Source organism: Anneissia japonica, unplaced genomic scaffold (assembly GCF_011630105.1).
Source record: "Anneissia japonica isolate Jap-2015-1 unplaced genomic scaffold, ASM1163010v1 scaffold750_len1593409_cov174, whole genome shotgun sequence".
NCBI classification, from domain to species: Eukaryota; Metazoa; Echinodermata; class Crinoidea; order Comatulida; family Comatulidae; genus Anneissia; species Anneissia japonica.
Window position 1 is genome coordinate 1152248 of NW_022756705.1, and position 14151 is coordinate 1166398.

Consider the following 14151-nt stretch of genomic DNA (forward strand, 5'->3'; position numbering starts at 1 on the left):
GCATTAATATATATATATATATATATATATATATATATATATTAATTTGTAACGTTTTAAAATTATTTGAACATTGCAAATATTTAATTACTTGTATTATCTTGTGAGGGTGGTTCGACCAGCCAAAGCTGATTATTTGCAACCCTGAATATATACAGTAAAAAGAGACAATAATCGTACCAATAATGCATTGATATTGATGATGGTACATATCCTAAACAAGTTAGTTATTTAAATACTCATGCAGGCTAATGAAGACGGTGATAGTGATAATGATGATGAGATGATCAACTAATACAAATTGCCTCAAACAAATTTATTTTGAAAGATTTAAATGAACTGAGCAGCATACACCAATATACTGTACTCTGATCTTATGAGTGCCATCCACTTGGTGGTGGTGTAGCATATGTAACAGCGAGTGATGTCACCAACTCGCCGCTGGTTTACCCTATGTAACAATGAGTGGTGTCGGTACTGCTGTACCATATGTGACGAGTGGTGTCATCACTTGGTGCTGGTGTACCATAGGTAACAGTGAGTGGTGTCACCAACTCGGTGCTGGTTTACCATATGTAACAATGAGTGGTGTTTGTACTGCAGTACCATATGTAACAGCGAGTGGTGTCATACACTTGATGCTGGTGTACCATGTGTAACCATGGAGGTGTAACTACCTATATGAGTTGTGTCCTCGGTGCTGGTGTACCATATGAATAGATGAGTGAGTGGTGTCATCCCCTCGGTGCTTGTGTACTATGTAACAATAATCAGTGGTGCCATTCACTCAGTGCTGGTGCACCATGTGTAACAATATGTACTGTATTGTCATCCTTGTGGTGCTGGTGTACCATATGTAACAATGGGTGTTGGCATACCATATAACAACAATGAGTGGTGTCATCTACTTAGTGCTGGTGTACCAAATGTAACAATGAGTGGTGTTATCTCAGTACTGGTATACCATATGTAACAATGAGTTGTGTCATATACTCGGTATAGCAACTCCCTTGTACAGGTGTAACATGTGTAACAAATGAGTGGTGTCATCTAGTCGGTGCTGGTGTACCATATCTTATCCATACCATGAATGGTCTACTTGGTGGTAGTGTATTTTCTCCACGGTACCATGTCACCCCATGTTTTTCCAACAGTAATGGACACTGGAATTGGGACCTGTCAATCACAAAAGGCAAATTAATGACAGCCATTAAAATATACTTAATTAGTAACCTTTATTTTAGCATTATGTGTGCAGCAGTAAGGCCATGTTAGACTTTCATTTAAAGGTTTTTAAGTTTAAGTTTGATGCTCAAGTTGACTTTGTGCTATGTCTGGAAAGGCACTTTTTACTTTTGTCTCTCTAAGTTCCCCGAGAGTATAAATGGCTACCATGTTGAATGGTTTGAAACAATATCAGCCAGTGCAGAATTACATGCACAGCCAAGAAATCCTGCCCTGGAATGGATGATTCCATTATTTTCTAAGGTAATTTCTACAAAAGATAAACTTGGCATAAGTAGATTCATCCAATTCAGTATTTATGTTCTTACCGTGAGGGTTGTAAAGGAGCTGCACAAATGAGTTGTACATTCCATCACTGACTCCAAAAGCTCTGCAAAAAACAAAAAAAAAAATTGAGAATTGAAAGAATGAGGTGTTCATAATATCAACTGTAAGCCTGTATAAATCTGGACAAGAGAAGATTTGAAAAAAATCATTTCAATAACAAAGATATCTAAACTTCAGTAGAATTATTAAAACAATTCACTGATGACATGAAATCATTACTTATTGATGTTGATTATACTTTTGTTTATGATTAATCCACCAGCCTTTTTGAAGTACCTGTAACAGTGTTCACTTCTTCATCTGGACTCTCAAGCAGTAATTCATCATGTATCTGCACAAGGAGTTGAGTCTTCAAGTCTGGTCGGGAGGCTAGTTCACTGACAACATCAATCATAGCACTCTTGCATATATCTGCAGCTGACCCTGTTTATAATAAAAGTAATTTATAATCATAAACAAAAATGTTGCATTTTAAGGTATTGTGGTAATACTTCTTATCTTGCAATGTATGGTGCTTCAAAGCCTACAATTAGTATAATCTCTATAGTAGTCTAGAAAGCAACCATACTTTTCTACTTTTAGGGAAGCAATCATTTAAGTTGCTTTATCAGCATTACAGATTATTGTGGCCAGTCAATATTTATCCTTCTATGATGATTAAAAGTGTAAACATCCTGAACAAATGTGTATGATTATGACATATTACACCGAAATAGGGATATATCACATTTATTTGTCACGTAAAATTTGATAAGTGTAGACATAGGTTTAGAATACGATAGATGACTGAATGGTTAGACAATTTGTACAAATTATCATAGAATTTCTGACCTTTGTTTTGATTATCTGTTCAGTTTAACAAAAGCTAGTCTTGATGGGAAAATCATCACAATTAAAGTCATACATGACTTATGTAAATATATACAAACCTTGAACTACAAAGTTAACAGCTTGCCTCTCAGCAAACGATCTGTCATGGAAGTTGGCCGATTTGATGTTTGGCAGCAATCGACGTCGATGGAAGATGGTCTCCACAAAGCCTTGCTTACAGCATTTTCTGATACAATCGGCTGTGAACTGTTTTACCTGCGGAAACTTGGCTGCAAAATGATTGAAGTATTTTTTAATAATTCAGAATTTATAATCTCAAGAAACAAAATAAATGCTTTGTATGAAGGATTAAAAGAAATTTTGGCAACAAATAAGGAAGATGTTAAAAATGATGGTACAATGGAATGATTTATATTAACAGAATGTACATGTCAGGGGAGGGGCACAGTTTTAAAATCCATTGTTAGTAGGTGGTAAAAGCATTATTTTATATCACATAAATAGTGTTATCACTCACCTAGGAAGCTGGAACGTAATTCTTTAGCTTGGGTTGTGGTAACCGACAATGTTTCTGAAAGTCTCTCTGTACCTGTAAATCAGGTAAGACCACAGATTTAAACTTTGTGATGTAGCTCCAATTACACTATTAAAACTAAACATATTAAATAAGTTGAACACTACAGATCACTGAATTAAATCACTGAAAAAATCAATGATGTCAGACAAATATCGAAAAATGCTTCCTCCTGTTCGTAAGACATCTAGAGTTCTAAGAAACAGTTCTATAAACAAACTGAAAATTATTAGGTCTAAAACAGAATGTTTTAGAAAGTCACCAATTCCTACATTAGTGCAATTGATTAACAACGAACTAGCTGCATAGGCTGGAATTCATCCTTCGACTGTTGAGTTTTGAGATGTCCTTATTTATTTACATGTTGAGCTGTTTATTCTNNNNTATATATATATATATATATATATATATATATATTTGCTGTTTATATTTTTAATCTCATGTTCTTCTTTCACCTTTTTGAGGTGTGTGAGTTCAACGTTTTCAGCCATCTGGCTGCTTGTTGTACATTTTATACCACAATAAACAAACAAATAAACAAATAAATAAATAAAACAGGGTCTCAAGTCACCAGTAAGACGCAGAGGTCTCCCGGAAATATTTTATTCAGTGTCAATGAGGGACTACAATTTTACCTGCTCCATAGAAGACAGAATACACAATCCTTTTTGTACGATCCCGGTCCATAGGTGTCACATTCTCCTTTTGAATACCTAGCCTAGAAATATGTAAAATTGACGAAAATAGTGATTATTAATCACAATTTAATGGAGTGATCCATCCAGTGAAGCTTGGGGTCCTTGGTATAGTCTAACCATAGAGAAAATAGAATTTTCTCTATGGTCTAACTATGGGCTACAAGGGACCAATTGCTGTCACACCCAACAATACAATAATGCTATACAATAAAAAAAAAATTAAATGGGAAAGATATGTAAAATAGAGAAAAAATCATACCACCATTGGGATCATGATTTGTTGTAACTTGTTGAGATAAAAATCCTGACAGAATAAATACAGTAAGCCTAACAAGCAAAGTAGAGGTGTGTTTATTTACCAATGTGTTGTCAACTCAACAAATATATCAGCTACGCCTGGGTTATTGAAGACAGCAAGGAGTGATGCATCCTGGGATAAATGAGCAAGTAGACGGAGCTCTATGGACTGAAAATCTGCAGAGACAAACAATGGTGGTAAGATTACCGGTAATATTATTATGATACAATGCAAACCATGAAATTATATCATACAATAACAACAGATAAATTAGTGCTCTACAGAGAAAACTAGTGAGTGCTTGCCTTTTTAGCAAATACTCTTCCATAGTTTACCATTGTTATTAATTAATGTATTTTTATAATTCTAAAATTATAAACCATTATTACCTGCAGCTATGAGCATTTTACCCACTGCGGCTTTGAATCCTTCTCTTGGCTTGATGGTGACGACACTGCCCTCTATTGCTGCAAGGTATCATGATAAGTAATTGATAAACATAATTTAAAAGTTTATTTCATACTTATTTACACAGCTGTAATCTAATAGTAAGCTCCATTAAAGGCAATCAAATTAAGTAGCTCTGGTATTTTCATTTTTATTAGGCCTAGAAAGAAAACATGCTGGCTCATAAAAAAAAAATTATCCCTGACACTGTAAATTATTTCAAAACTGAAATACATTTGAATGGTATATAAGAATAACAAATCAGTAAATGGATTTGCAGTATTCTGCTTGGAAATCAAACACCAAACATAAGACTGAACTAAGGCAAGGGAACAATTGACAGAAAATGCCAGGGAACAAATAAAAGATAGTGTCAAGGTCAACTAAAGAACAAAGTATCCAATTTAATATTTTTTTTCACCTATAAAGACAGTACTATGAAAAGATAAAATAAATTATAATAATATGCAATATAAATATATGTAAATATAAACTTACAATAATTATCTTTCTATGAAAACTTACCACTTTCATCTTTCATTGCATTCATTAAAACTTTCTTTGGGATATTTTGAATATTCTGTGCAAATAAAAATTATTTTCATTTTTTTAAATAGTTGTTTCTATGACTCAATTACATATTAATAAAAACATTATATTGGTTAAACATATATAAATATTTATAAATTATACCTAAAAATAATTTCAACATCTAAAATAAATGGTATAGAATATCATTTACTTACTGGATTAGTAGATGTAAGTCGCCCACTAGATGCTGCAGTTTGGTCCCAGCATGTATGGAGCATACCCTAAAAAAATCAATTTTTAGCAATATAATAACTGGTATATTTTTTGGTATTTAACTCATAATTATGTTGGCAAACTTGGCTATGTAAATGATATGCATACACTTACATTCTCAATTTTTTCCAGTATACCATCAATGAAGGTTGACTTCACTTTTACTAGCTGAAAATAAAAATCAATAGTTTAATGTGTACACATGGAAATGGAACATTTCAGATAGTAAAAACGAAACGGGACTTTATGTACAGTACCTGTCTGTATTCCAAGATTAGGCTTGGGAGACCATGGAATGGCTTCAGCTTCAACAGCTAAAAGAGATAACAAGCAGGATTATTAAAAACAGTAATATTTATCTTGTCTCTGTACATATATTTGGAACAGACTATTTAAACACCACCCTCTCCCCATACAAACCACACCAGAATTGTCTCTTTAAGTATCTATTACTCTTTAAGTATCTATTCTGATTGCTTTTCCCCTTATGAACAGTTTTCCTCTGATATCCCTCCCATGTCATAAATGAAAAAGTATGAATACTAGGAAAATACCCAGATGGAAAAATAACCAGGGGAAAGTATCAGACACAAGAAGGTAAGAGGTGTCGTATAATTAATGGTTGAGATTTGTGGCCAAAAAGTTAAGAGTTGTGGTCTAATAAAAAACAAGTTCTCGTAATCTCGAAAGCTCCGATGAGGGCAGTATAATAAAGGCAGTAGAGTATATTGACCCTAACGGCTGCCGATACAATAATAAAGCCAAGTATTTCTAGAGCTCTTTGTCAGAACTAAGAAGATGTATAGTCAAAGAAAGAATGATAATCGACCACCAAAATAAGTTGTAACCTCAAGGAAATCAGATTGCACTAATAAACAGAGAGAAAGGTGAGTGTGGCCAAAAGATATGAGGTGTGAAATACAGTAATTAATGCAGATATTATGAACTCATGTGGAATGTAAGAGAAGTAATTTGAGAACAATATCTACTTACAACAGACTCAGATGTAGATTTAGACTGCAGGACTGCAGTTCTAGCCAGTGCCTTCCCCTTAGACTGCTTGTACTTCTCATCTAATTTCAGCTCATCAAACAGTACCTGAAAGAATTATCTAACCTTGTGAACCAATCAATCTTTGAAATAGTAATGTGCTAATCTTGGAAGTTATATGATTGACATATGGTATTAGTAAGGTAAAGATAAAAGTAGTCGAACACGTACAAGTTCGGAAGTCTCATCTCTCTTTCTTGAGTGTTGGGGTTAGACTGTGCTTGGCTTTGAGGGGACAGTCACTCTTTTTCACAGTGAGTATGTATACCATCCCAGCATATGCCGGTACCCATTTATACTCCTGAGTAGAGAGAGAGAAATGCAGACAAAGTGTCTTGCCAAGGACAGAAGCCACCTGCACAGCAAGGGCTCGAGCCCTGAGCCTCAACCACTGGGGTAAACGCTTCCACTGAAATTGGTATGCTCCATTAATACAGTTAGTATTACTTACCTGTCTTAATTGAGGATTGCTGTTGATGTTGAAAGAATAACCAACCATGTCCATCGCTTCTTTTTCCACCTCATTAATTTTTTCCTACAAAAATATAAATTTATATACATATTAATTAGAAAAACAATGATGTATACAACCTAGAAAAGACTTTCCTTTCATTTATTTTGTTTCAAGAGACATAAAAAATATGAGAAAATGCAAAGGCACAGGCCTATACAAAACAAATGCAAGGGAAAAATCATTACCAACCAGGAGAAATAGCAAAATACTGTCAAGTAGTTGGGCAATGTTACCTAGTTCTACTGATTAAAAGGTAAACCTTTAATAAAATCATTTATAAAAGTACATATATTTAATTCTAGTTTTTTAATGACCAGATATAGGAGAATGGACATAATGAAAGCTCATTCATACGATGAATAAAAGAAAATTTGCAAATACACAATACAGACAACTTAAAGTACACACTAACCTGGAGAGTCTTTCCATACTGTAACAGTAACTTTGTATCAATGGAAATACCAAGTGTTTCCATCACTGTAAACATTAAGAAAGTGTAAATTAAAAAATTATTAGAAAAAAATTATTGCTAAATGTAATCACATCTGCCATATATACCTCCAATTGCCAAACAACAGCTGCTGCTGTTACTACAGCATTTCCACCACCACTACTACCAATGGTGCTACCACTACTACCATACTACCACTGCTGCTGCCACTACACCCCACTCCCCCTACTATTACTTCCAATATAACATCATTACCAATGCCACTGCTCCTATCTGGTGTTATCTCAGCTGGTACAATGTTTAATATCACAGCACATTGTACAAGCATAATTATAACTCCATGATACAAGGTAACCAGTGTTAGATATGTGATATTGAATATTTACTTACATATGGAAGTATAAATATTTATACATTCATGCACTGCCAAACCTACAGTTGGTACTGTCGGTTACTCACCTGCTAATATTGGTATAAGCTTGACCTCTACCTGCTTGTAGAGTTGTAGTAGACAGGATTCTTCAAGTTTTCTCCTCAATTGTATCATCACTTCCAGCATGTGCAAAAGATCATCACACACCTTATACCTTCCCTAAACAAATTACATGCACATTTATAAATATATATAAAATATAACTAATTTTAAAAAATCTGATGCACTGTCACATAACTGTTTACAATGTCAGAAATTTTATTTCTAAAATGGTTTGTTAGGTGGTTGCATGGACCATTGGATTGGATTGGGTATATTTCCAGTGGGGTCCTTCTGGTGGTGATTGGTAGTACACCGAGAGACAAACCCCCTACTCTTTTCCGAAGAGTGTACTGAGTACACTCTTTTCCGAAGAGTGTACTGAGTACTTTAATGTGCACATGAACCATAAATATACACGGGACCAATGACTTAAACGTTTCATCCGAAAGACGGTGTGCTATTTTAACTTGTATTTCAGCCCTCCAGCTGACCACAAGTAGAGGCAGAGATGGGAATTGTACTGGGGAACTAGAGATCGCCACGGTTCAGTGCACACACAGTGGCTATCACCAGTTCATATCTGCTCTCTATGTCCTAATTTCAATGTATAGTTATACCTTGGAGCTACTGAACCGTATAAGAGCATGCACTTATCAGTTTGCCCAGAGATATACAAGAACAGTTTACTATAGTAGATGCCTTCAGGTTGCACAGGCCTATGACAGATGGAAAGCATTTGAAGATGTTACCTTGGAATCACTTGGTGCCTGCTGTATGCAGATGGTCTCACTAAGTTCAGTGAAGGTGTGTGGGCAATGGTCAGCATCTAGTAGCCAAGCTGCTAACTTAGGATCATCCACTTGCCATTTACTGCAAACTAAATAATAAACATTTTATTATCAAGTTTTTTTCCATTTTAAATTGCTAGTTATAGTGTCAATCTACTTGTCAATCAACCAATCAATCAATCAATCAATCAGATGGACAGTCAATCAGATGGACAGTCAATCAACCATTGATAAATCAGTTGAGTAATTTAGAAAATAAATCAATCAATGTCAGTCAAGCAATTGATCAGTCCAATAACCACTCAGTCAGACAGACAATCAATCAATCAATCAAACAATTGATCAGTCAGTTAATAATTTAGTAACTGATCAAACAATAAACAATCAATTGATCAGTCAATCATTTAATCAGCATATCAATACATCAATCATTTAACTAATCAATCAATCAAATGTCAACTGACAGTGAGTAATCCACTGCAAGAAGTATTCATTTGTAAATACTAATATTAATTATCCTATTTTTCTCAAGTAATAAAGTACTGGAGTAAACATTAGGTTGAGCAAATAAAACTCTTCGCTTTGTACAGTTGAACTTGCCAAAAGTCAAATCCAAAATGACAAAATTATTTGGCTTAGATCAAATTAGACTTACACACTGTTAATCAGTGGAAAACTCAACAATTTGGCATGTGAAATAAAATTGACTTAGAAATTATTCGAGTTAGGCTAAGTCAACATAGGCAAGTTTAATTGTATGTGATTTTAAACATTGGAATGTACATTCAAACAATAAAAAAACAGAGTACCTTCTCTTGAGTTAAATGTGTAGAGTTCAAGCAGAACATGCATCAGTTTCTGAGCACCAAAGCACACTTTACTTATTGACCTATTTGACATCAAATCTTGAAAGAGTTTTCTAAAAAATAAAATTTCTCTATCTATCTTGATGTGTTCTGTCTTTGTTTATTGTATAATAGAAGAGAGCCAGCAATATGCACTTTACTGTCGACAACTATTGCAAAATTTGAGTTGTTATTTCTACAGAAATACAGTATGAAACATGATGACCAAATTCAAACATTTACATAATAATTTAATATTGTTCTATTAATTTAAAAATACAAAAAAGTACTATAATAGTCAGCTTAAAATTATGAAAAAACTGATACTGGTTTCCTAACAGGAGGAGAAATACAGATTTTTATTGAGTGGGACATCCTCTCTTGCACAGACTCTGACAGACGATTGCTTATTATCACACTTCATGAGATATAGTATGTGTATTCATGTATCTTACATGGTTTAATAAAATTTTTACAATATCATACCTTATCCATTCGTCCACAATGCTAACATGGCTGTAAAGAGGTACATGCACAAACACATGCTGTTTACTTTCTTCCTCCACTGCCATGGCAACCAGGATGACAGCAACAGGTCTTTTATCATCTGCGTGTAATTTTGAAGACTTGGTCTTTTGAATTAAATATATAACAGCAAACAATTTCAGTCAGAACATTTGCATATTTCCCTCTAAATTCTACAGTTTTAATTTATCTGATTTTTAAAAGAATGGAACTGATTGTAGAAAATTTGAAACATAAAATTAAATTACAGTGGGATGCATCTGGTAGTGAAGGTGCTTGTTTTCCAATTCAAAGTCATTAGTTCAAATCTGGTATTAACTATCTTTGCATGTTTTGCTACTGTAAAGGCCTGTTTATACTTCAACGATAACGAGAACGATAAAAAAGCTAAAAAGCAATAGTTCATATAGAAAATAAAAGAAATAAGAGAAGTTTACTACACTAGAACGATTCGATAACGATTTATCAGTTATGCGATAACAACATATTTTGACAAATCAAATCAGATGACGTCATAATTATGGAAAAACATTAAGCACTATACCTTTGTTGCTGCTCCGCTTAGCTGTGTAGAACAGTCAGAATAGACTAATGTTAAAGCCACTGTCTTTGCTTTATTGATTTGGCAGGCCACTTGCTGCCTCCTTGAATCATCTGCCTTTAAGACATCAATCAGATCTTTAGGAGGATATACTGAAGGTAGTTTCCTGGCATATGACTTTGAAGAGACACACAAAATGAATAATTAATAATGTGTACCAAAAAAGTAAAACTTGTTTATGTTCCTGTCTTCTATTATACTCATTATAATCAACCATCATCATTATTCTTGCTAATCTTCATCAACTTTACCTGATGGAGTGTCAGCTGATCAACTGCCTTGAATTTCTTCACTGGAACCTGAAAGCCTTTCTGAGTGTGTCTTGTTTTTTGCTTGTTGTTTGTGACTCCCTCAATATCATGGCACCTACAGTCAAAACACATTTTGGTAAGTTCTTTTATTTATTTATTCAGGTAAAATATAAAACAATTACAAACAGCAGCCGAAGCTGAAATGGTTTGCATCACAAAATTTGTTCACAATACAAAAACCTTAAAACACAATATCAAAACCTCAAATAGACACAAAACAGTAAATTGTTAAAGATAAAAAACATGAGAAATTCAATTCATTAAACACAGAAGTATAAGTCCAATTATTATCATAATTATAAAAAATACAAAAAAAGGTCACAAAAAGACCTAGATAAACTTAAAGTATTCATTATTATAACTATAGTACTGTAGTATAAATAACAATATCCATAATAATAATACAAAAACGTTAATAACAATAATAGTGGTAATAATAATAATAATAATAATAGTACTAGTAGTAGTAAAGATATAATTTAATATTTAGTCACACAGACATGTTTTAAATATAATGAGAGAGTAATGGGCAGAGCCTTAACAAGAACAAGCATCTTACCTTACATACTCTTTATCTTGAACTGAACAAGCTTTTCTATCAAATACCTGAACTTCACCTTTTTCAGTAGACCTAGATAAACTATCATAAATACTTCTAGGCCTTTTGGTTCTTTTTATTAAAGCTATTTCTTTGGGCCTAATCGATGTGACTACAATAGATGAACAGTCTCTACTTGTTCTGGGTATTTTTTCTTTTTCCACTGGATTCTTATTTCTCATTAAATGCTTTGACAATGATGACATATGTAATCCAGTCTTATAAGCTGGCCTTTGTGATCCACCTGAAAATACTTTCTTTGACCTAGCCTTGGGTTCCTCTAGCCCTGCCAATGTCTGTGTACTACCACCAAGTGGGTTTCTCTCATGGTTTCCATGTCCTAACACTTTAATATTAGCCTGGTGTTTTACTCCTGGTGCTAAATTTAAACTTGAGTGGTTTTCTGAAAAATTATGTTGTAGATTTGTTGATGCAGAAAAGTACTGTTCACTACTATTAATACAACTAGACTGAGGTTCTTGTATCTCACCTTGGCATACTAAACTATTTCTATTTGATGTTGTAGACACAGTAGTTCTGTTGAATCTATTAGAGTCGCTAGATACACTACACGGTTCAATGTCCGAGTCATCAGAAATTGAGAGTGGTGGACATGCTGGCACACTAGAACATATTTGTGAGGTTACAGGTTCTCCACTTGTTGGCACATAAGCATTCATTCCTGAGGTTTGTAGGTCTAAATTTGTTGGCACACATGAATCACTTCCCAAGGTTGGCACAAAAGAATGCATTCCTGTGGTTGGTACATACAAATGCATTCCTGATGTTGGCACAAAAGAATTCATTCCTGAGGTTGGCACATAAGAATGCATTCCTAAGGATGACATGGCTGGATTCATTGTCAGAGAGGCCTTCCCTCCTGCAATTGTGCCAGCAGCAAAATCCAATCTATTTTGTCTTGATGCATTTTGACTGTAAACCTCGCCACCATCCCGACATACATTTTTCACAAAACCTTGAGAAGGATCACAGTCATTGATTGGTTCTTCCTTTATTCTTATACCAAGATCATCCATGTTCCTGTCATGTACAGCATCACAGGACACCGAAGAGATAGCCGCATTATAAGTTCCAAATTGCTTCTTATAAAGGGTTTCATAATATTTTCCACTTGATTTACTATTTCCTGCTATAAAAAAAAATATAGAAATGCATATAGCTGTGATGTAATATAATTTCAGAATAAATGATTTATTAATGGATCAATGTAATAGTTGCTGTATGTATAATGTATAAATGTAAGTTCATGTTTCGATAAATATATTGGTACATTTAAGATCAAAGTAACATTTTGCCTTCTGTCTTGATCTGGTATGTATCTTCTCTTTTCTTTTTATATGCTTCCCTAAGGGCTCTTAAAACAATGAGAGCATCATGTGAAGGACAAGATAGTGCAGTTCGGTCAGGTGGTTTCTGTTCTGGTGTCCATACAGGGGACATAATCAGCTGTGAATCAATTGGATATTATTTTATAAAAAACATTATTTTTAAGAAATGTGGAAGTACTGTATGAGGATTATTAAAAACAGGCTCCTAAAGGACTACATTATAGTAGGCCCTAATAGTAGTAGTACTGTAGTACAGTTGAGCTTGCCTAATTCGAATCCAAAATGGCATTGAAAAATCGTACAACTTTGATAAAATTTGACTTACAGATTGTTAAGTGAAATCAAAATAATTTGGCATGTAAAATAAGATCGACTTAATCTTAAGAAATTATTCAAGTCAGGCAAAATCGACATAGGCAAGTTTTAATGTATTTCATGTCAGTCACACAACCCATATACAGGGCCGGCGAACGTTTTTCAAAGTGTGGGGGAGGGGGGCCCACTCTTTCTTTTCTGGCATTTCTTTCCGATCATACAAAGTCTGCATAGGCCTAGATATATTTTCTGCCAAAAAGTGGGGGCCCGGTGCCCCAACCGCCCTCACGATATCCCAACCGCCCTCACGATATCTAGCCTACATACTGTAGGCAAGGCCTAGGACTAGGTAAGGCCCAGGCCTATCTGTTCAGCTATAGACCTAGGCCTAGTCTACAGCAGGAATCATGGGGTGGGTAGCAGAGCCTCTCAGGCCTATCCCTAGTTTGATATGCTGCCTAGGCCTAGCTATCCTAGCTAGCTAGGAGAGAGGGGCCCTGTCTTTATCATCAGTCCCTAAGCAAAAGGGAAAAGAACCTTGTTTGTTAAAGATATATGTAGGCCTAGGGTCTATGGAACGTGGACATTAAAGCACAAAACTTTATACTGCAAAACTTATAATAAAACAATATTTTCATTATTAATTAGGCCTACCACCTTTTGCAAACTTCTGATTCACGAAAAGTTATGATTCGGTATGCAAATTGTTACAGCATGTTCCATTTAAATAGTTCAGCTAAACTTTTATTTTTATCGGAGTATTTTTTTCATAATCGGATCGTAGAGAATGTTCATGACACAAACCTAACTAATTTAATAAATACTAAAACTTTACACTATTACTTATGAAGTTTTAGATTTAGCGTATATTCTACAATTCCACACATGCAATAGTACAATAATATTACCCATAGCGTCAAATGTCCTTACCCAGAAGGACTCCACGGAAGAATCTAAATTAATTGTTGTAGACCTAAGTAGTTCAATTTAAAACAGTAATTAAAAAAAAAATTAAATGTATAAATATTAAAATAAATAAATGTATTTAATAATTTGCTTTTTATGCAAAGGTAAAGCAATTTAACCATTTTTGTTGAAGCTTTGA

At 34.2% G+C, this 14151-nt stretch overlaps 1 protein-coding gene across 3 annotated transcripts; it reads right to left on the reverse strand.

The window, feature by feature from the left end:
- Positions 1-45: 45 nt before the first annotated feature.
- LOC117124360 (DNA polymerase nu-like) lies at positions 46-13755 on the reverse strand. 3 transcript variants are annotated; one of them, XM_033270579.1, is made up of 24 exons: positions 13704-13755; positions 12699-12849; positions 11344-12529; positions 10725-10839; positions 10417-10590; positions 9834-9979; positions 9312-9421; positions 8464-8591; positions 7699-7831; positions 7201-7265; positions 6726-6809; positions 6218-6322; positions 5482-5538; positions 5339-5392; positions 5167-5232; positions 4946-5000; positions 4363-4440; positions 4035-4149; positions 3613-3695; positions 2921-2992; positions 2502-2672; positions 1849-1995; positions 1554-1615; positions 46-1176 (listed from the first exon to the last, which is right to left on the reverse strand). In XM_033270579.1, the coding sequence occupies exons 2-24, from the start codon at positions 12841-12843 to the stop codon at positions 1096-1098; spliced, it is 3432 nt and encodes a 1143-aa protein (XP_033126470.1). In that variant the 5' UTR covers positions 12844-12849; positions 13704-13755; the 3' UTR covers positions 46-1095. The 3 variants fall into 3 exon arrangements, with proteins under 3 accessions (XP_033126470.1, XP_033126469.1, XP_033126471.1); XM_033270578.1 differs by having other exon boundaries at positions 11344-12532; XM_033270580.1 differs by lacking the exons at positions 12699-12849; positions 13704-13755 and having other exon boundaries at positions 11873-12001.
- Positions 13756-14151: the final 396 nt, after the last annotated feature.